Raw genomic sequence first — 20,299 nt, 5'->3', positions numbered from 1 at the left:
TATTCCTGGATCAAAATAACCTATTTTTAGTCTCAGCCATTTGCATATTGTCAAACATTTCTTGTACACCTTTAAAGAGTATTAAGTGATATATTCATCAGTTGAAAAGGAAATAATGTAGACAGTGTCTTCATATTAGCTTATTAGCTTTCTCACAGTATGTATCGTAAATGATAATGCCTTTATTTTTTAATTTGTAAAAAAAAATTTCAAAATACCACATTTTAATATATTCTACTCTTACAGTCTGTTCCCCAAACCCTCAATTTATGTGTATAGCCTAACATTTGTTTGTAAACCTGAAGAAAAAGCCAAACCTGACTTATTTATAGGGTACATGATTTTCATTCCACAATATCACTTTGCTTGATTATTTTGGGTAAATAGAAAAGGAATAGGGTGAATGACTTTGTAAGTACATTGCAAGTCAGGATTTTGAAAACATTTGAGCTGTGAATTAAATTTGGAAGTCTTAGCAAGAGTTGTATATAAAATGTTGTCTCATAGTTTATCCAGATGCCTTGGTACACAATTCATTTCTTATTTTTTCTTCTCCTGTATTTTCTGCAAGGTATTTGAAGCAGTAATTGCATGGGTGAACCATGACAAGGATGTGAGGCAAGAGTTTATGGCCCGACTGATGGAACATGTGCGGTTACCCTTGCTTCCTCGGGAATATTTAGTTCAGGTAAATGTGTATGCAAAACATACAAATCCACGTAGCACCATGTCACTGTCCTGACAGCATGTAGATCCCTATCAAGCAGTGATAAGAGCTGTAGAATGCAGATCTGTGAAGTACAGGACAGAGGACAGTCAAGGACCTTGCAGGCTTGAGTGCAGTGGCACTATCTCAGTTCACCACAGCCTCCACCTCCCGGGCTTAAGCAATTCTCATACCTCCGCCTATGGAGTAGCTGAGACTACAGGTGCGCACTACAGCCTTGGCTAATTTTTGCATTTTTGGTAGAGATGTGGTTTTGCCCTGTTGGCCAGACTGGTCTCAAACTCTTGACCTCAAGTGATCTGCCCACCTTGGCCTCCCAAAGTACTGGGATTATAGCCATGAGCCACCACGCCCAGCCGCCGTTCCCCGCTCTTAGAAGTTTGCTTCTGCCCCTGTTTTTGATTTGGGTAAGTAAGCTCTGGAACTTACCAAGGTAGTATTTGTGGTCATTTAAATGCATGCAAATAAATGTCCCTGTGGCAGTCACTGCTTTGCATCTTCTTTACCGTTTTTTCTTTTTATAGCCTCTTCTGATTCCCCTGCAGACCTGGAATTTTGAGGTCTGACCCAAATACTGTTTAATTTTACTTCATAATTTAATAGTGGCATGCATTTGATTTCTGTCTTTATTTCTAAGCTGAGGGAAAATGTTATTTGAAATAAATATGAATAAATGATTCTTTAGTGGTCTCCAAATAATTTTGAATTTGCTCTTTTATTATTAGAATCCTAGTAGGAACATTTCAGCATTATTTTAATAGTTGAGACCATTGGAAGAATGATTTATTAAGACATTAGATTTGAACATTTTAGGATTTCTTGAGACCACATTACTTTTTGTGATCTGTGTAGTCATGGGTCTTCTGGTATTAAGAAAATTATCCAAAAGGCTTGGTGCAGTCAATGGCTCACATCTGTAATCCAGCACTTTGGGAGGCTGAGGCAGGCAGATCGCATGAGGCCAAGAGTTCGACACCAGCCCGGCCAACATGGCAAAACCCCATCTCTACTAAAAATAAAAAATTAGCCAGACATGGTGGCAGGCATCTGTAGTCCCAGCTACTCAAAAAGGCGAGGGAAGAGAATTGCTTAAACCCGGCAGGTGGGGTTTGCCAAGATTGTGCCACTGCACTCCAGCTTGAGCCACAGAGTGAGACTCTATCTCCAAAAAAAAAAAAGAAAATGAACCCAAAAGCCTGTCCTGCATTTGATGTCAGGCTAGGCAGTACAAGACTTATTTGTGTTATAGGCACATTGCTTTAAGGTTTTTTTAATCTCTCTTCTGTATGTTTTACTGGCTCACTTGTGTTTGAAAAAGGTATCATTAACTTACTAGTATTGCCTTCTCCACCTGAAGGATGCATTATCTAACTTTTGTTTCTTGTTTTTCTTACTTTTTGGCTTGATGGTTAAAGTTAAAAAACAGGAGATTATAATATCTAAAGAGTTCATCGTATTCTATAGCTAACATTGAAGTTTATCATTTTTCATTGCAGTTCTTCTCTTTATTACCTAAATATGTTATTCTCTGCAGGCCAGATACTTGAGCATTTTTTGTTTTATTTATTTTTCTCTTAGTTGTATTTATACTTTCCTCATTTATGTTTAGACTAAACTAAAGGGCATAGTTAACGTTTTTTCCTCTCCTTTACTTCCTTTTCTTCGGCAATTTATGAAATAGCTCTACCTTCAGGGGGTGTGTATGATTTCTTGTTACAGAGGGTTGAAGAGGAAGCATTGGTCAAGAATAGCAGTGCTTGCAAAGATTACCTCATTGAAGCAATGAAGTATCATCTGCTGCCGACAGAGCAGCGTATATTAATGAAGAGTGTCCGGACCCGGCTGAGGACACCCATGAACCTTCCCAAAGTACGATTGTTGCTCATGCATGTTATTACCTCATGCAAAAGGCTTGTAGTGAAGCTGTTAGTACTTTGCTCATCTGAATTTCCATGATTGATTCTTGGTTTTAGTTTTCCTTTAAGAGAAAACATGCCTAATAATGCACTGTAGTGTATGTCATTCAACCTCTATTGATTTTATATGTTAAGGGCGGGGATTGTTTGGTTCATTTAATTTTTATAAACTGCATGATGTCACTCTTCTGGAACAGAATACAACTGGTTTTTGTCCCCTGAGTTTTATTAGCTCTAATTATAGTAGAATGCTCTAATGATAGTCTAAAGAAAAACAGCAGACCAGGTAGAAAGATTTCTCTGTAGACCGGGGGCGCTGTGGTTCATACCTGTAATCCCAGCACTTTGGGAGGCTGAGGGTGATGGATCACCTGAGGTCAGGAGTTCAAGACCAGCCTAGCCAACATCGTGGAACCTTGTCTTTACTGAAAATACAAAAATTAGCCACATGTGGTGGCAGGCACCTGTAATCCCAGCCACTAGGGAGGCTGAGGCAGAGAATCACTTGGACCCAGGAGGCAGAGGTTGTAGTGAGCCGAGATTGTGCTACTGCACCCTGGCCTAGGCAACAGTGCATGAGGCTCCATCTCAAAAAAAGGAAAAAACAAAAAAGAAAAATTTCTTTGTAAGCTAGGTGTTTATTTCACAACTGAAAACCCAGTAGTTGCACAGAATTACACATTAGAACTACGGATGATAAAATAGCTTGTTCAGTTCATCTCATTGCTGTTCCCTGTTGTATACCATTTGATGGTTTCCTGCACACCATAAGTAGCCATTTCAGCATAGATTCCCATGTCTTCCCATGTCTCTCGTGTTCATATTTTCCTATGTAAATGTTTATATTCACTTTTGTCTTTTTAGCTGTGGCCATTCATGTTTTACTGATTTAATTTTTCTTAAAAAATAACGCCTCATTTCTGTCTCTGTTGGCAATTCCTTCTGCTCTGTTTACATCTTTATAGTACGACCAATACTTTAAGCACCATTTTGTGCGTGATCTAATCAGACTGATTCATAATATAAAGCCTTTATTTATGTATTTATTTTTAACTCTTGTGTATGTTTTGGGCAATGCTGGATGAAGAAATAAGAATGTTATCTCCTGTTTTCTTATATCATATTTAGTTATTACTCTATCCTTTCCATTGAATTATGTTTTTAAAATTCACTTTATACTTTTACTTAATATTTTTCTAAGTTTTACTTTAGAGTCTACATGTTTAATTGCTGCAAATCTATATTGGTATTGTTTTTCTGTTTTGCCTATTACCAACAACATTTCTCAGTTTAAAACTAACTGCAGATTTGCCAGGGTGCTACTGACTTATTTTTCTAGATCGGTAATAACTATTTTAACTTAGAATTAATCTCAAAACTCTCTTGGTGACACTTTGTTAGAAGTACCCAGCCACTGACGCAGTCTTTTTGTGGAAAGTTTTATTCTATATGATTATGTTTATTATCTAAGCCAAAATAAGTAATTTAGTGTATGTCTGATGAGGTTGAGGATCAAATGGATTCAAATTTGGCATGACTTTTAAAAATATCCTTCTGCATGTTATTTTATCGGCCCCTAGAAGTTCAAATTCTTTTCTCAAAATCTTCTAAATTTTTACTCAGAATTATTATTAGTTTAAAAAGTGTATTTACAAGGCATTCATTTCCTATCCTGCTTTGAAAATTGGTGTTTGCTTTCTTTAAGTTTTCTGATCTCTTCTCAGTTCTCCAAGATTTTTCAAATTATAAGAGGCTCAGTAAGTACATTAGCTAGTTCCCTTAATACCTCAGTATTGATGCCATCTGGATCTGCTTTTATACATGTTTACATTTTTTAAATACCCTTATACCTGATTTTATAAGTACCCATCTTTTAAGTCTTCATTAATTCCTATTTGTTCATCTTATTTGGTGTCAGTTTTTGTTCTTAGAAAAAAATCCATTCATAAAAATTGCTCAGTCTTGGCAGTAAATTTAAGATTGCCATTTATTTTATGCTAGTCTTTTCCAATTCCTTCTAAATAATGTTATATCTTTAATATTTATTAAATACTTCATAATTGTAAAAAAGAATTTCCACTTGCATATTCCTTCTCCTGGCATCTTTAAACTTTCCTATCTTTAGCTATGCTGCAGAGATCTTTAGAGTGAAAATGAATTCATTTTTGATTCCTGGAATAAGCATGTCATTTTTGAAACCTTCTAGAGTGTTTGGTGAAATCCTATCAAGTACTTTACTTTCTGTTTTGTGGTGGTGTGGTCATCTATTCAATTTGCATTGTTTCTGGGCTACTCTGGTTGTGGTTTTGGAGTAGGGCTCCTATAGCTGTTATACTTTTAGATTTCTCAGTTCTCTAGCTGTTATTTGTGGTGGGCATCTGGGGCCCTGGCGGTTCTCTTTCATTCAGCTCTATCAGTGTGGCGGGAGGGGCAGCAGGCCTGCTGGATAGCAGTGAGCAGCCCTGTTGCTTTGACTTTGCATGTTCACTTGCATAATCCCTTCTCAACGTGTTTGTTATCCACACATATTTTAAAAACGGTGCTGGTGATTAACGATTTTCCAACACAACATTTGTCATTTTACAGTTATGTTCAGATTAATTCTAAGGATTTGGGTAAGAATGATGCAAAGATTAATTTCTTATGCTTGTTAAATAGTAATGATGCATTTTATCATAATAATGAGCCAAATTGAACAAAATCTGGTAGTCGTGCTGAAGAAATTATTGTAAGGTTTTGATAATATTTTACCATGACAGTAAATTAGTAGTTTTTATATTAGGCACTGATTTTGTAAATTCATACTAATTTGCAAGAATTATTCTTTTTATATATCAGACATTAGTTTTGGCTTCCCAGTAAACAGATTGTATAAGGCAACCTTGGATTTGTACAACATAATGAAAGTTATGTATATTTTGCTGCTTTTGCATTTTGTTAGCTGTTCTCTTTGGAATCTATATTTTTGTAAGTGTTGTCATACTTCTGGGTATATATTATATTTTTAAAATATTTTTACTCAGCATATCTATTGAAATTTTCAATTAGAAACTTGATTTTTCAGGAGTTAATTTTCAGCTAATATTTAATAGGCCAAAAGAACAAAGTTTAATTAACCTACATTTCAGGATGATTACTTGAATTTGTTTAACTTCCTACCCCTTGACCTCTTCAAATATGTTACATTTAACTTTTCCCTATAAAAGGTCTTCTTTTCTTGTTGCTTCATAGCATGGTGTTCCCGAAATATCTGTGTCTTTTACAGATAACTGGGTGTCAGCATTATGAGCATCTCTTTTAGTAGCCATACAATGGTTTGTGGCACAGTCTCTTGGTTTTATATAAATATTCCTGCCTTCTTGTCCCCCCATTGCATATTCTCCTTGTCTCCTTAATCTCTGATTCCTGGAGACCCAAATCATCACCCCATTTTACCTCTCTTGGGTGAGTAAAGGACAGATATTACTATTGTTCTGTGTAGGTAATAGCACATTTTCCTTTTCATCTTTATTTTAATGTGTAAAAGTGAACTATTGCATGGAAATGGAAATCTTAATATTCAGAGTTTGAGGATTATAAAATCTATAACTCAGCATTGTTTCTCAAAAAGTTTAAAAAGTGTTCCCTTCTGAAATTTTAGAAAAATTGGTCTTCATCAGATATATCATCTAAGACTCTTTTAACTATTGTCTGTTGGGTAGTTTTGAAATTTTAAACAGAACCTGAAATACAAGGTTTATCTTAACGTGCATCCCAATTCTGTGATTTTTACAACCTTGCTTCCCCACCTTTTTTGGGGTGGTCAGAGGAAGAGGGTATTGCATATTTTCATTATTAATTATATTTATTTTATTTATTTTTTGAGACAGAGTCTCACTCTGTCACCCAGGCTGGAGTGCATTGGCACGATCCTTCTGCCTTAGCCTCCCAATTAGTTGGGATTACAGGTATGGGCTACCACACCTGGCTAATTTTTGTATTTTTGGTAGAGATGAGGTTTCCCCATGTGGGCCAGGCTGGTCTTACTCTCCTGACCTCAAGCGATTTCCCAAAGTGCTGAGATTACAGGAGTTAGGAGCCACTGCGTCCGGCCAACCAAAATGTTGATTGGTTGTTTGTGAGACAGAGTCTCACTGTGTTGCCCACACTGGAGTGCAGTGGTGCAATCTCAGCTCATGGCAACTGCCGCCTCTCGGGTTCAAGTGATTCCTGTGCCTCAGCCTCCCAAGTAGCTGGGATTACAAGCACGTACCACCATGCCCAGCTAATTTTTATTTTTGTTATTTTGTTTGTAGAGACGGGGCCTTGCTGTTAATCAGGCTGGTCTCGAACTCCTGAGCTCCTGATCTGCCCACTTCAACCTCCCGAAGTGCTGGGATTACAGATGTGAGCCACCACACCCAGCAAATTTTGTTTATGTATTTATTTGAATTCAACACTAGAAGAATAACAGACCTGAAAAAAAAAAAATATGTAGTTGGTTTATGTTCAGTCTTCTTTTAAGATTTTTAAGATTTGTTCTGCTCTCCAGTTACCAAATAAATAAAATAGGCTTCTTTTTGGAAACAGGATTTGCTCTCTGATTCAGGAATCATTTTATACTATGTACCCATCTTTCTTTAGTACTAAGTACGGGTAAGTCATTGCCTAGTCAAGGTTGCAAACCTCCTGCTTTTATATATATGAGTTACTCCATATTCTTTTTGTTTTTATATTTTGTTTCTTTCTAATACATGTTTTTCCAATCATTTCATCTTTTCCTGAAGGTCCTTGCCATTCTTTATAGTTTTCCATTTGAGACATATTAATGTTTATGTTATTCTGATTTGATGGCTATATTTTCACTGTTGCCAGAGAGTGTCTGTGTATACTTGGTAAAAGACAGACACATTGATTTCTAAATTCTATCCATTTATCAAGACCATAGATCAGGTTACAGGAAGCTTTCACTAAATTATGGCAGCTTTTTATTTTCTGATCAGCAGTAGCAATTATGTCTATACTAATCATGTAATTTTTCTATTATATGTAATTGTATATTGTTCTTGAGTTACTTCGTAAGTCTTGTCTCCTTAGCGACGTTTGTAAGGTCTTGAAGGGTAGAGACTATGTCTTATATTTCTTATGTATAACACCTAACATAATTCTGGACACATATAGATGATAGGCATTTAATAAATAGTTGTTGGTTGAGTTGAGGGAATTTATAGACCTCATTTATTCTCAGAAGTAGACTATTATGTATTTGTTTTTTATGATATCTAGCATCTCCATTACCTGTCCTTTTGGGTTGTTTTATTTGTGGGGCTTCAGGAAAGGTCTCTTTACTGGAGATTTGGTAATCTGTGCTCTTGTGAGTTCCAATTCAATTACCCCTCCTTTTTCAATATCTTTTTCCTTCTTCCGTCTTTCTTTCAATATCTACTATCCCTTTCACCTCATCTACCCAGTAACATATGTTTCAGTTATATTTTCTATCCTGGATTGTGGAGATCTAATGCCTGGTTATTGCAAAACCAGGATCTAGTTTATAGCAAGCCCTATGACATACTGCAGCCTTGCCAGTGATGACTGGCTGCTCTTTTTTGGCTTAAATAACTGCTTTTTCTTAAAGGATCAGAAACTTACTTTAGTGTCTGAAGTCCTTATTTTTGGCTAAATGTGCTGGATGATAGAATTGTAGTTCTAACATGTGCCCTCTTTGTTGATGTTTATTAAACGGTTAGATGGTTGTATTCTCCAGTTCACCCTAACATCTTCATCCGAACACTTCCCACACCACTGTCTTTGTAGGACATTTTAAATCCTGAACATGTAATAGACGTTTGTTCAAGTGCTTACATTTCTGCCCTTGCAGTTGATGGTGGTGGTTGGGGGCCAAGCACCAAAGGCTATCCGGAGTGTGGAATGCTATGACTTTAAAGAAGAAAGGTGGCACCAAGTAGCAGAGTTGCCTTCCAGGAGGTGCAGGGCAGGTAAGCATGATCTATCATGGTCAATTCTCTACTCCTGGGTCATTGGGAGCTTTTTTTTGAGGTCTTATTTTATTAATTAGAAAAATTTCTATTAGAAAAGCTTTGAATGAAATAGCTATGTAGTTAAACAATAATTCAGAGGCCTTACACATCTCTCTTAAGACATTGATGGGAATAGCTACTCTCTCCATCTTTATATATCTTTCTGATTATTTAGTGTCAGGTGAAAGAGCTAGTAATTTGCTGGATATTTCCTAATTACCTTTGCCTGAAGTGTTGAGAGGGGAATTCTTTAAGTTGGGACCCTTAGTTCTAGGAGATTCCCTCAACTATAAGGTAGAGTTAAGCTCCTCAGTTATAAGGCACAATTGCCTTCTTCAAGGCATCTGTTTTACTAACATTTGTTGAAATATGCTTTCATTTAGCCAAAACTGTGATCAAAAGAAGAAGTTATTATACAAACTCAGGATTTTTCTTGGGACTTAAGCTTGGTTCCATAATTTCTGTCTCCTGTAGCAAAATGAGTTCTGAATGTAATGAAATACTTCTATGATGGTAGCACTTTAACAATCCATCTTGGAAATTGTTGCATATCAGCATATCTGGAGTTACCTCATTCAGTAAGAGCTGTCTAGTATTTTATTTTGGTCTGTACATAGTTTTTAATTGAGCATTTAAAATGTTTTTAATCTTAATGTTGTTATAAACAGTGCTACAGCAAATCTCTTATACATACATCATTGTGTACATATGCTAATATATTTTGGCAGGATAAAACTCTAAAGCTAGAATTACTGATTCAAAGGATGTCCTAGGAAGATAAACCAATTATTACTCCTGCTAACAGTAAAATATGAAGATGCCAGTTTCCCTAAACTCCTGACAGTACTTTGTAATTAAATGTTTTGAGCTTTCCCAATGTGGTGGGTGAAAAATACCTTAATTTGGACTTAGGTAATTGTGAGGAAAGTTAAATATCTTTTTCTTTGAATTGTCTGCTTGTTATTTTTGCCATTTTAATTGTTTTATTGATGTCACAGATACAGTTGTATGTTAAGGAAAGTAGCCTTTTTGCTATATAGCGTGAATATTTATTTGTATTAATCTTTTATCTTTTGACTTTGTGCTATTTTTTCCATGTAAAAACTTTATCTTTTAATGTAGTCCTGTATACTGAAGTTTTGTGTCTCTATACTTACAAATTTGTTTCTTGCATAGAAAAGTCATACGCCAAAATTATCTGTGTGTGTGTGTGTGTGTGTGTGTGTGTGTGTGTGTGTGTATACACACACGAACATCTTTTAGAAAAACTTTATGTTGAAATAATTTTACTTACAGAAGAGTTGCAAAGATAGAACAAAGAATTCTGGTATATTCTTTCCCCAGTATTAATATCTTACTGTGATAGAATTATCAAAACTAGAAATTAGCCTTGGCATATTAACGGAAATACAGACTACATTTATATTTACCAGTTTTCCATTAATTCCCTTATGCTGTTCCAGGATCCTACTTTACATTTAGTTGTATCTTCTCATCTGAGTTAGTCCCATCATCTTTCTTATCTTTTATGCCCTTGATTCTTTGAAGAGGACTGGTCAGATATTTCAAAGAATGTCTCTCTAGTTGGATTTACCTGATGTTTTCCCATGGTTAAATTGACTTACTATTTCTTGTGAGGGTAACCTTGTTCACTTAGTTAAGGTGATATCTGCCAGGTTTCTACCCTGTAACAAGGTTATATTTTAAAAACATTTGTTGTTCTAGTACCTTTACAGTTTTATTTATCAATATATATTTAAGACATCTGGGATCTATTTTAGTATAAGATGTAAGGTATAGATTTTGGTTTTTAATGGCTACTCAGTTGTCCCAATACTGTTTATTGACTTATGTGTCTCCATTCATTTGATGAAATGCTGCCTTTATTATAAACTAAATTTCTACATTTACTTGGTTTCGTTCTAAATTTGCTGTTCTTTTCCATTGATTTGTCCTGCCTATTCATGCCTTAAGACAAAGCAAATTTTAGTTACTGTTCTTTATAATATGTTTTACTGTGTTACGGAACTAGTGATAGGACTCCTGTCTTCTTTTATATCCTTCAGTAAATTTTCAATGTTTTCTTCCATTGGTCCTCTGTGTTTCTTGGCAAGTTTATTTTTAGGTATTTTATCTTTATTGTTACTATTGGAAATAGAGTCTTGTATTCTATTTACTAACTGGTTTCTTAATTCATATCTGATTCCTAGTATAGTTCCCTTTTCATTGGGGCCATAAGTCATTTGACTCAATTTATTGCAAAATGTATTGTTTACTTATTTGGTAACTATGAATAAATTTTATCTTTATCATGCCCTCTTCCCTCGCCTTTCTTCAGATTAGAGCCAATGTCCTTAACTGTGTAATCTTGGCCAAATTTTCATAAACTGTGTAATTAAACTTCTGGGTATTTCAGTTTTCTAATAACTTTCGGAGGTTATTATACTTCTTTTAGTTCATTCCCTTCTCCAGACCAGAACTTTTGTAGGGGGCGCTTTATGGAGTAATTCATTTATTTTCTTCTTCTCTGTGACCTAAAATTCTCTAAATCTTCGTAAGCATACTATATTACCACTAAGAGATGGCATATTTGTTGTGTTATTTTGTGTATAGAGAAAGAAAAATGAAAACTGCAATGGGTAAAATTCCTACAATGAACATTCCATGGAGTTAGTTATGATTTTGGGATACAAGATTGTTTTATGCTGAAATATGCTGCCGGTTCTGTTGCTGCTCGCTGGTCTCCAGGCCCTTTTGGGAGGTCTGTTACATTCTGTGCCAGCAGGGGGCCAAAACATGCAATTTCATTTGAACTGGAAAGGTCTTGCCATATGGAGGTCTGCATTTCCATGTATTTTTATGGGGCTGGGGGAATAAAGCACCAGAGGATAAGTCAATAAGGGGTAGAGGTGTATCTCTTGCCTGATGACATCTATAAAACATTGAGCTAGTCGAACATACCTGGTGATTCCAATTCTCCCTACAGGAATTCCGAGAACTGTCAGCCACATTACCTGCCCTCAGGCTGGCACAGGGAGATGAACATTACAGAACTAAGAACAATAAAAATTTGAACAATTTAAAGTAATTATAGACTGTAAATTTATTAAATCTCAAGTGCACTCTATAAATGTTATTTGCCATAGGGGTTCAGGAGCTGGACATAATCCCTTTTGGGCTGAAGTGGACAGGGAAGGCATCATAGAGAATGTGGAACTTTAACTGGGGATTCAAAGTTAAAGAGAGCAGAGTGGATGGTGATAGGAGCCTCTCCAATTAAGAGAGCACCATCAAAAAAAAGTTGGGAAAAGGGAAAAGACGGTTGAACGCTTTAGTCTAGCAGTTCAGTTTCTCCATTCACTGATTCCGTAATATCTCTTTAGCCCAGGGGTCAGCAGACTTTCTCTTGAAGGACCAGAGAGTAAGTATTTTAGGCTTTGTGGTTATATGGTCTCTGTCACAGCTCCTTATGTACCGCTATAGTGCAAAACCAGCCATATGTAAGTGAATGGGTGGGGCAGTGTTTCAATAAAACTATATTTATGGATGGTGAAATTTGAATTTCATATAGCTTTTTATATGTCATGAAATATTATTATTCTTTTGGTTGTTTTTCAGCCATTTAAAAATATAAAAAACATGCTTAGTTTATGGGTTCTACAGAAATAGTTGGTGGGCCAGATTTAGCCTGTAGGCTGTAAATTTGCCGACCCCTGATTTAGCCCACTAACATGATAAACTAGGAGCATATTATGCAAATAAAACATATAGAGTTTCATTCTAAGAATATCCACTAGAAAATCCAAAATTGAAAGCTATGGGAGATGTGTACAGGTTCAAGTAGTTGGAAAATAATGGCTTATTATTTAAACTTGTAAATTGATATTTGAAAAAAATCAAGAATCAAAATAGCACTTTAGCCCATGCCATTGCATTTTTTAATAACCTTAGAAAGAAAGACAATTTAGCGATTATATAGCGATTATATGTTCTTACAAATGAATGGCATTTTCAAGGATTTATTTAATCAGGCTCCTCCTAAGAGTAGCATGTTCTGACAACAGCTATAGACTTAATAGAAAGCAATCTTTGGATATTGGTGGTAATTGAGTTGCATGTTGATCTTTAAATCTTGAACTCCTTTTGCAGGGATGGTCTACATGGCTGGACTTGTTTTTGCTGTTGGTGGCTTTAATGGCTCATTAAGAGTTCGCACTGTAGATTCCTACGACCCTGTGAAGGACCAGTGGACCAGTGTTGCTAACATGAGAGACCGGAGAAGCACTTTGGGAGCTGCTGTGTTAAATGGGTTGTTATACGCTGTGGGAGGCTTTGATGGGAGTACAGGTAATTTCCTTTTCAAAATTTCTTCTATATTGCTGCTAAAATTAACGTAGTAACCATGTTTATGGAATACGTTGTGGCAACATTAGGGCATATGTAAGGTTTTAACTGATACTTATATAAAGATAAGTTTAAAAATTTTATCAAAAATTTCCTTAAATGATGAGTGCTGAACATACAAATTTTCTTTCTTTTGCATAGGTATCAGTCATCAGGTTTTAAAAGCTTATAAATGTCAGTAGCTTAGTTAGGTAGGAGCCTTCTGGAAAACAAGCCGTTCCTGTTTCTCATGTAATTGACGTGTCTACATTCTACCATTTTCTTCTCTTAATTTTAGCCCAGTGTAACATACCTGAAGTATTTTTCTATATATATGAACTACTGACTTTTTTTTAGAGGAGGAAGTGAAGACTCTTGTGCTTTATTGTAGGTTTATCGTCTGTGGAAGCATACAACATAAAGTCTAATGAGTGGTTTCATGTTGCTCCCATGAACACAAGGAGGAGCAGTGTTGGTGTGGGTGTTGTTGGAGGTAGGTGCTGACAGTTCTTTCAGGTACATAGGGCTTTTTGATTTTTGAGAGTGGTTCTTCCAATAATCTCAACGCTAGTTTTCTGAATGGGCAAGCTAATTAGCATTTTTAAAAGAAAAGTCATAATTACTGTAAAATTTTAATTATCCTCTTTTTAAAATTAGCTTGTCTATATAAATCAACCTCTATAAGGCCTTTCTTTCCCTCTCTGTCCCCCTCCCTTTATCTCTCCTCCTTTCTGTTTCTCTCGCTCTCTGTGTGTGTGTGTGTGTTTGTGTGTGTGTGTGTGTGTGTGTGTGTGTGTGACTTATATAACAGCAGTCCCCAACCTTTTTGGCACTAGGGACCGGTTTTGTGGAAGAGAATTATTCCATGGACAGGGGTGGTTTGGGGGGAAGGTTTTGGGATGAAACTGTTTCACCTCAGATCATCAGGCATTAGAGTCTCGTAAGAAGCGCACAACCTAGGTCCCTCATGTGTGCAGCTCAAGATAGGGTTCGCACTCCTATGAGAATCTAACGCTGCTGCTGATCTGACAGGAGGCGGAGGTCAGGCAATAACACTTGCTCATCTGCCACTCACCTCCTGTTGTGCAGCCTGTTTCCTAATAGGTTCTGTACAGGTAGTGGTCCACGACCTGGGGTTTGGGGACCACTGCTGTGAAAGACTGTCAACTGATTTTAATATAATTGTTTGGGGGAACAAGTCAGGTGACATAAATGTGTAATTTTGTATCTGGAGAGCAGCTGTTTAACATTTAGGGGATAGATTGCCACAGTTATTTATTTATATCCTACTTTGTCTCCCAACAAAAGTTAAGGAAGGCTCTAAGTATTATTTTTTGGTATTTTTTTAAATTGACTTGGGCAAATTTGCAGGTTTCCACCCTCTACTCATCATAGGTGTAATTCTCTGCACTTAGAAAAAAACAGCTTTATTGAGATATAATTCACGTACCATACAATTCACCCATTTCATGTATACAGTTCATTGTGCATCCATCACTACAATTCATTTTAGAACATTTTTATTATCCTCTAAAAGCAATCCTGCTTCCCTTAGCTCTTATTCCTGTCCTCTCCAGCTCTCAGCAACTACTAGTCTGCTTTCTATCACTTATAGATTTGCCTCTTCTGAACATTTTACTCATACAGTATGTGATCCTCAGTGACCGACTTCTTTTGCTTAGGGTGATGTTTTCAAGGTTTATTTATACTGAGGCATTTATTAGTACTTTATGCCTTTTTATGGCCAAGTAATATTGCATTGCATTCTATGATATTAATTTCTGATTTAACCTTTTTTCCAGTTTCCTGAGATAACTTTGATATTTAATTCTATCTTACAGGATGTTGTTCACTTATCAGATAGTGTTATCTAAAGATGTAATGAGTGTGCTTTCTATTTTATCATTCAGATTATTGATGAAAGTATAAAATTAACATCATCATCTATACCCTGCAGATCTTCATAATATGATTTGATGACTGCATCTGTCACCATTAGGCAGTATAGTTCATAAAAATCAGTAATATAGTTCATAAAAATCAGTAGCACTTTAAGGGGAAACTCTGCTGCCATGGAGGAAAATATACTAATATTTTATGGCTTGAAATAAAGTGTTTTTTTTAATAAATTTGGCTTTCTTTGTGATTTTATGTGTAGGTTTGCTCTATGCTGTAGGAGGTTATGACGGAGCATCACGTCAGTGTCTTAGCACAGTAGAATGCTATAATGCTACAACAAATGAGTGGACCTATATAGCAGAAATGAGCACCAGACGGAGTGGAGCAGGTACATGTGAACCTATTTTAGCAACTGAAGCACAAAAATGATGGAAAATAGTTAAAGTAAAATGATTCATTGGCATCACTTTACCTTATCTGAAAATATATGCTGATTTTAATGGCTCTGCTAAATGTCTTTTGAATTGTGCAGGGGTGGTAGCTGCACTTTTACTTTGTAAAATATAATGTCTGTGTGCTGTAGTCATTTCTGTTTCATCTATATATTCACATTGTTTAGCACTCCTTTTAGTTTTTTGTTTCAGTGCTTATTGGGGAACTTGCTTAATAATCAAGTCTTTTCATTTATATTTCTTAAAATTTTGTGCTTTAATATGGGGTTATTTTATTGCGGATGTTGATTTCAAAAGGATTACATTAAAGGACTTTTTCACTCCCTGTGTTTCACCTACATATTATTAATATTTTTATTTTGTTTGACATGCCTCTTTTTTCAGAATAATAGTTTGTTGAGATGCTTGTTTAATCATCAATTGTATTCATTTTCATTTCTTAAACTGTAGGCTATAATATCAGCTTGTTTTTATTATGAGTTATAACTTCAAAAGTTTTAGTTACAGGTCATTTAAATCTAATATGATATAAATCTCTTGTTCTTTTTGCCCCTCTATTTGGCTGGTTGTTTTTTATAGGTGTTGGTGTGTTAAACAATTTATTGTATGCTGTAGGAGGTCATGATGGCCCTTTAGTACGAAAAAGTGTTGAAGTATATGATCCTACCACTAATGCATGGAGACAGGTTGCAGATATGAACATGTGCAGAAGAAATGCAGGTATCTGTCAGTTTAAGGTTATGAAACTTATGCTGAATTTTATTTTAAGTTTCACTAGTGTCACTGTGTATTTCCATTGTTTTTTTACTGATCTGAGTTCCCTGATAGACTTTAAATTCTTTAAAGGCAGAAACTTATGTAATAATCCTATAAAGTGAATGCCTACTGTAATCTCTGGAACATAACAGGTTGTTATGACACTTCAGTAAACTTATTTCTACTAGCTGCTACTTTTTGGTGATAAATGTGGAGACTAATTAATTAGGAATAGACCCTTTATTAGATATTTGAATTCATTCATTCTTACCACAGATATTTTTGTGTGCCTGCCATGTATCTATCACATACCAAAGATCCTGCTTCTCAGGGAATTTAGTCTAGTTGAGTAAATATTTATACTAGGTTAAAAAGCTAGTTGATTATATACATCTAGAGGGGAAGTCTGAAGATGTAACTCTAAGTTAATACAGTTCAGGATTTCCAGAAAATGGAAAAACTAAAGCAACAATAATGAATACTTGTAAGAAAGTAGAGGACTTCAAGATTAGGGAACTAACTACTTAAAAAGAAGAATCAAGGAAGGGAAATCCAAATGGAAAATAGACTCAGGATAGCCACGTAGCCTTTCGGGAAATGCTAGGCTTCTTCAAAATGCCATTATCTCCATGTCATTTCTCATAGTGTAAAATAAGTTCCTGGTGAGTCTCAAACTTACTGTATACCATTAGACACCCCCCTCCTTCAGTGCTCATCTTAGTTTCTCTTTAAGTGTGGTTACTAAGAGAGACCAAGTATGTGGGACTGCAAATACTGTCAGGAGCAGACCAGAATTTATCATTAATTCTGTTTGGCCTTGCATATCTTCTAGTCAGTTGTATTTGGTATTCAGAATGATGATAAGACCCTCAGATCTGGGTCCTTACTAGAATAAGTGACTCTAGTACACATTAAGTTAGAAAAGCCACAGTGATTTGTGTGTGTGTCTACCTGGGTTAGGAAAGTTTAGTTGCGATTTGAGCTTTTTATGAATATTTTCTTAAAGGTTGAAATAATCTACACCTATAATCCCAGCACTTTGGGAGGCCAAGGTGGGTGGATCACGAGGTCAAGAGATCGAGACCATCTTGGTCAACATGATGAAACCCCGTCTCTACTAAAAATACAAAAATTAGCTGGGCATGGTGGCGAACGCTTGTAGTCACAGCTACTTGGGAGGCTGAGGCAGAAGAATTACTTGAACCCAGGAGGCAGAATTTGCAGTGAGCCAAGATCGAGCCATTGCCCTCCAGCCTGGGTAATGAGCAAAACTCCATCTCAAAAAAAAAAAAAAAAGTTAAAATAATCTTATTTTTTCTCTGTATGTGTTTCTTGTTTTCATATCAAAATTAACTCATTTCTTTTAGGTAGAAGAATAAAGAGATAATTTGTATATGTAGAGCTATCATTATCCTGTTGTTCACAGACGTGTGGTAGAAAGGGTAGGATTTAGGAAAAATCTTAAGTCTCTGTTGAAAAGTTGTTTCATACTTTGATTTGGACATTACTTGAGTTTATTTGATAATGAGGAAGAGAGAATTCTGAAAGCTTAGTTTTCAGTTTGTTTTTCCTTCTCAGTCAATTATGTTTATTTTCTGTGCAAGTAACAGAATTTGAATTGTTTACTTCTGTAATTTGTAAGATACAACATAATCCAACTGAGCATATATTTTAAAATTATTTATAAAAGTTCATCAGAGTATTTTAAAATCTCACCCTCATTTCATATTCCTGATAATCTGAAACAAACTTCTGATAAGATCTGTTCAGCTCTTCCTTTTAATAACCTAGGCTAAGGACCTCATTTAAGCATCTAAATTGGGAAGAAAGAACTAACCTGGCAAAGAGTGGAAGACATGTATTCAATTTTAAATGGGGAGAGGTGAAAGCATCCATATAAATTTGAAACAGCAAGCAACTTAAAAGTCAGATTTTAAAACTTTTCATAAGTATGGTAAATTATGATACCAAGAGTAGAGTAAAAATGAAATAAATTTGAATTAGATGATTATGTAAAGACTTTTAGGACCTAGCACATCTGTAGTAGGGTCTCAGTATGAATTTGATTATGTTGAAGTAAACGGAATAAACTGGAACCATCAAACACTGCAGGAAAGTGCATTCTTTTGGCAAAGTGATTTGGCCCTGATTGCCTAAAAGGAATCTGGTGGTGTGAGTTAGTGGATTAATAAAATTGACGTCTTTTGAATGTATAGCTAATATATCGAAATGGATGTATAGACCAACCTCCCTTTCTGCAGTAGGATGCTCTTTAATCTGTGAGCCCGTTGTAGATATGATTGAGAAAGCTCTTTAGGACAATATAGCCTCCTTATTCATGCTTTCCAGCATAGCAGGGCCATTTTTGAAATCATTTTGTCTCCCACAGACCTGTGTTGTCCATCAATAGGCTGAAATAGAGTGTTGCAAACACATATAACTACTGTGAGAGCTTGTGTGGCAGTAGCATTTGGCTCTTGCTTTTAAGTATTTTAACAACTTTAAAATGGTATAAGTTTTTTTCCTATAAAGTTTTATAGATTTGGGCAGCATTTTTCTGGATCCTTTGATGCCCTCTAGTACAAGTTCATAGTAGCACTGAACTTTTTATAAGATATTAAATATACTTTAAAAAATTGAAATAAAGAGCTTTTTAAAAGCTTTTACCATTTGACTCAGCAGTTTTCTTTCTAATCATTTATATTAAGAGAAATTGCTCAAGTATTCAACACACTATTCAGCGAATCTTTATTCATTGCAACATCATTGGTAACAGCAAAAAAATCAAAATTACTTAAATATTAGTAAAATATGATTAAATAAACTATGGTATTATCATACATAAAAATTACATTCATATTTATTAACTTGAAGAAATGTCCAGGGTATGTTGGTTGGCCAGGGAGGGTAAGTAATGAAGTAGTATGTGTCGGGTGAGCTACTTTGGGGTTAAAAAAGGCAGTATCTGGCCGGGTGCAGTGGCTCACGCCTGTAATCCCAACACTTTGGGAGGCCAAGGTGGTTGGATCACGAGGTCAAGAGATCAAGACTATCCTGGTCAACATGGTGAAACCCCGTCTCTACTAAAACTACAAAAAATTAGCTGGGCGTAGTGGCGTGTGCCTGTAGTCCCAGCTACTCAGGAGGCTGAGGCAGGAGAATTGCCTGAACCCAGGAGGCGGAGGTTGCGGTGAGCCGAAATTGCGCCATTGCACTCCAGCCTGGGTAACAAGAGCGAAACTCCGTCTCAAAAACAAAAACAACAAAAAAAAGGCAGTATCTGGGTATATATGCATCAAGAAAAGTTAGCCAGAGTAGAGATGAAAATTTTAATGGTCATTATTCTAAGTGGCATAAGATTAGAAGTCATCTTTTTTTCTTTATACCTTTCTAGATGTTTTGAATTTTTGAAAAAAAAAAAGTTATTCTAATAGATAAATAATATTATTTTCGTTTTTAAAGAGAGATAAAATAGCTAACCATTCAGTATAATAATTAAAATTAAGAATATTTTTACCGGCTGGGCGCGGTGGCTCACGCTTGTAATCCCAGCACTTTGGGAGGCCGAGGCGGGTGGATCACGAGGTCAAGAGATCGAGACTATCCTGGTCAACATGGTGAAACCCCGTCTCTACTAAAACTACAAAAAATTAGCTGGGCATGGTGGCGCACGCCTGTAGTCCCAGCTACTCGGGAGGCTGAGGCAGGAGAATTGCTTGAACCCAGGAGGCGGAGGTTGCGGTGAGCCGAGATCGCGCCATTGCACTCCAGCCTGGGTAACAAGGGTGAAACTCCGTCTCAAAAAAAAAAAAAAAGAATATTTTTACCTTTTACTAACATATATTTTCTTCCTTGGGATTCCCTAAGTAGTTGACTTTGGGAGTGTTACTAAACTCCTTTGACATTTTTTTTTTAATAAAATGAGGGTCAAAATAGTTTCTAACCTATAATGTTGTGAAAATTGAATAGAATAATGCATATATAATGCAACTACTGCATAAATGATACTCAGCAGAAGCTTAGAAAGTGGTATTAGAGTTTCCTAGTATAAAAGGAATCCTTCCTTCCTTCCTCCCTTCCTCCCTTCCTCCCTTCCTCCCTTCCTCCCTTCCTCCCTTCCTCCCTTCCTCCCTTCCTCCCTTCCTCTCT

At 35.9% G+C, this 20,299-nt stretch overlaps 1 protein-coding gene across 7 annotated transcripts in view; it reads left to right on the top strand.

The window, feature by feature from the left end:
• Window positions 1-20,299, top strand: part of KLHL2 (kelch like family member 2) — a 117,566-nt gene that overhangs the window by 90,360 nt on the left and 6,907 nt on the right. For 6 of the 7 annotated variants that reach the window (XR_004265428.1, XM_032268260.1, XM_032268264.1 and 3 more), the window contains 7 exons: window positions 572-688; window positions 2,447-2,596; window positions 8,501-8,618; window positions 12,810-13,007; window positions 13,435-13,536; window positions 15,202-15,330; window positions 15,974-16,114. Coding sequence is in view for 6 of the 7 variants with exons in the window: in XM_032268260.1 (XP_032124151.1) it covers window positions 572-688; window positions 2,447-2,596; window positions 8,501-8,618; window positions 12,810-13,007; window positions 13,435-13,536; window positions 15,202-15,330; window positions 15,974-16,114 (955 nt within the window). In the remaining variant the exon portion in view is untranslated. Of the gene's footprint in view, window positions 1-571; window positions 689-2,446; window positions 2,597-8,500; window positions 8,619-12,809; window positions 13,008-13,434; window positions 13,537-15,201; window positions 15,331-15,973; window positions 16,115-17,156; window positions 17,197-20,299 lie in introns of those variants that run through there. The other variant, XM_032268262.1, reaches the window with a different exon arrangement.

Source organism: Sapajus apella, unplaced genomic scaffold (assembly GCF_009761245.1).
Source record: "Sapajus apella isolate SASKATOON/1434 unplaced genomic scaffold, GSC_monkey_1.0 scaffold177, whole genome shotgun sequence".
Classification (NCBI taxonomy): domain Eukaryota; kingdom Metazoa; phylum Chordata; class Mammalia; order Primates; family Cebidae; genus Sapajus; species Sapajus apella.
The sequence above is the reverse complement of the archived record's forward strand: the minus strand, read 5'-3'. Positions and strand labels throughout refer to the sequence as shown.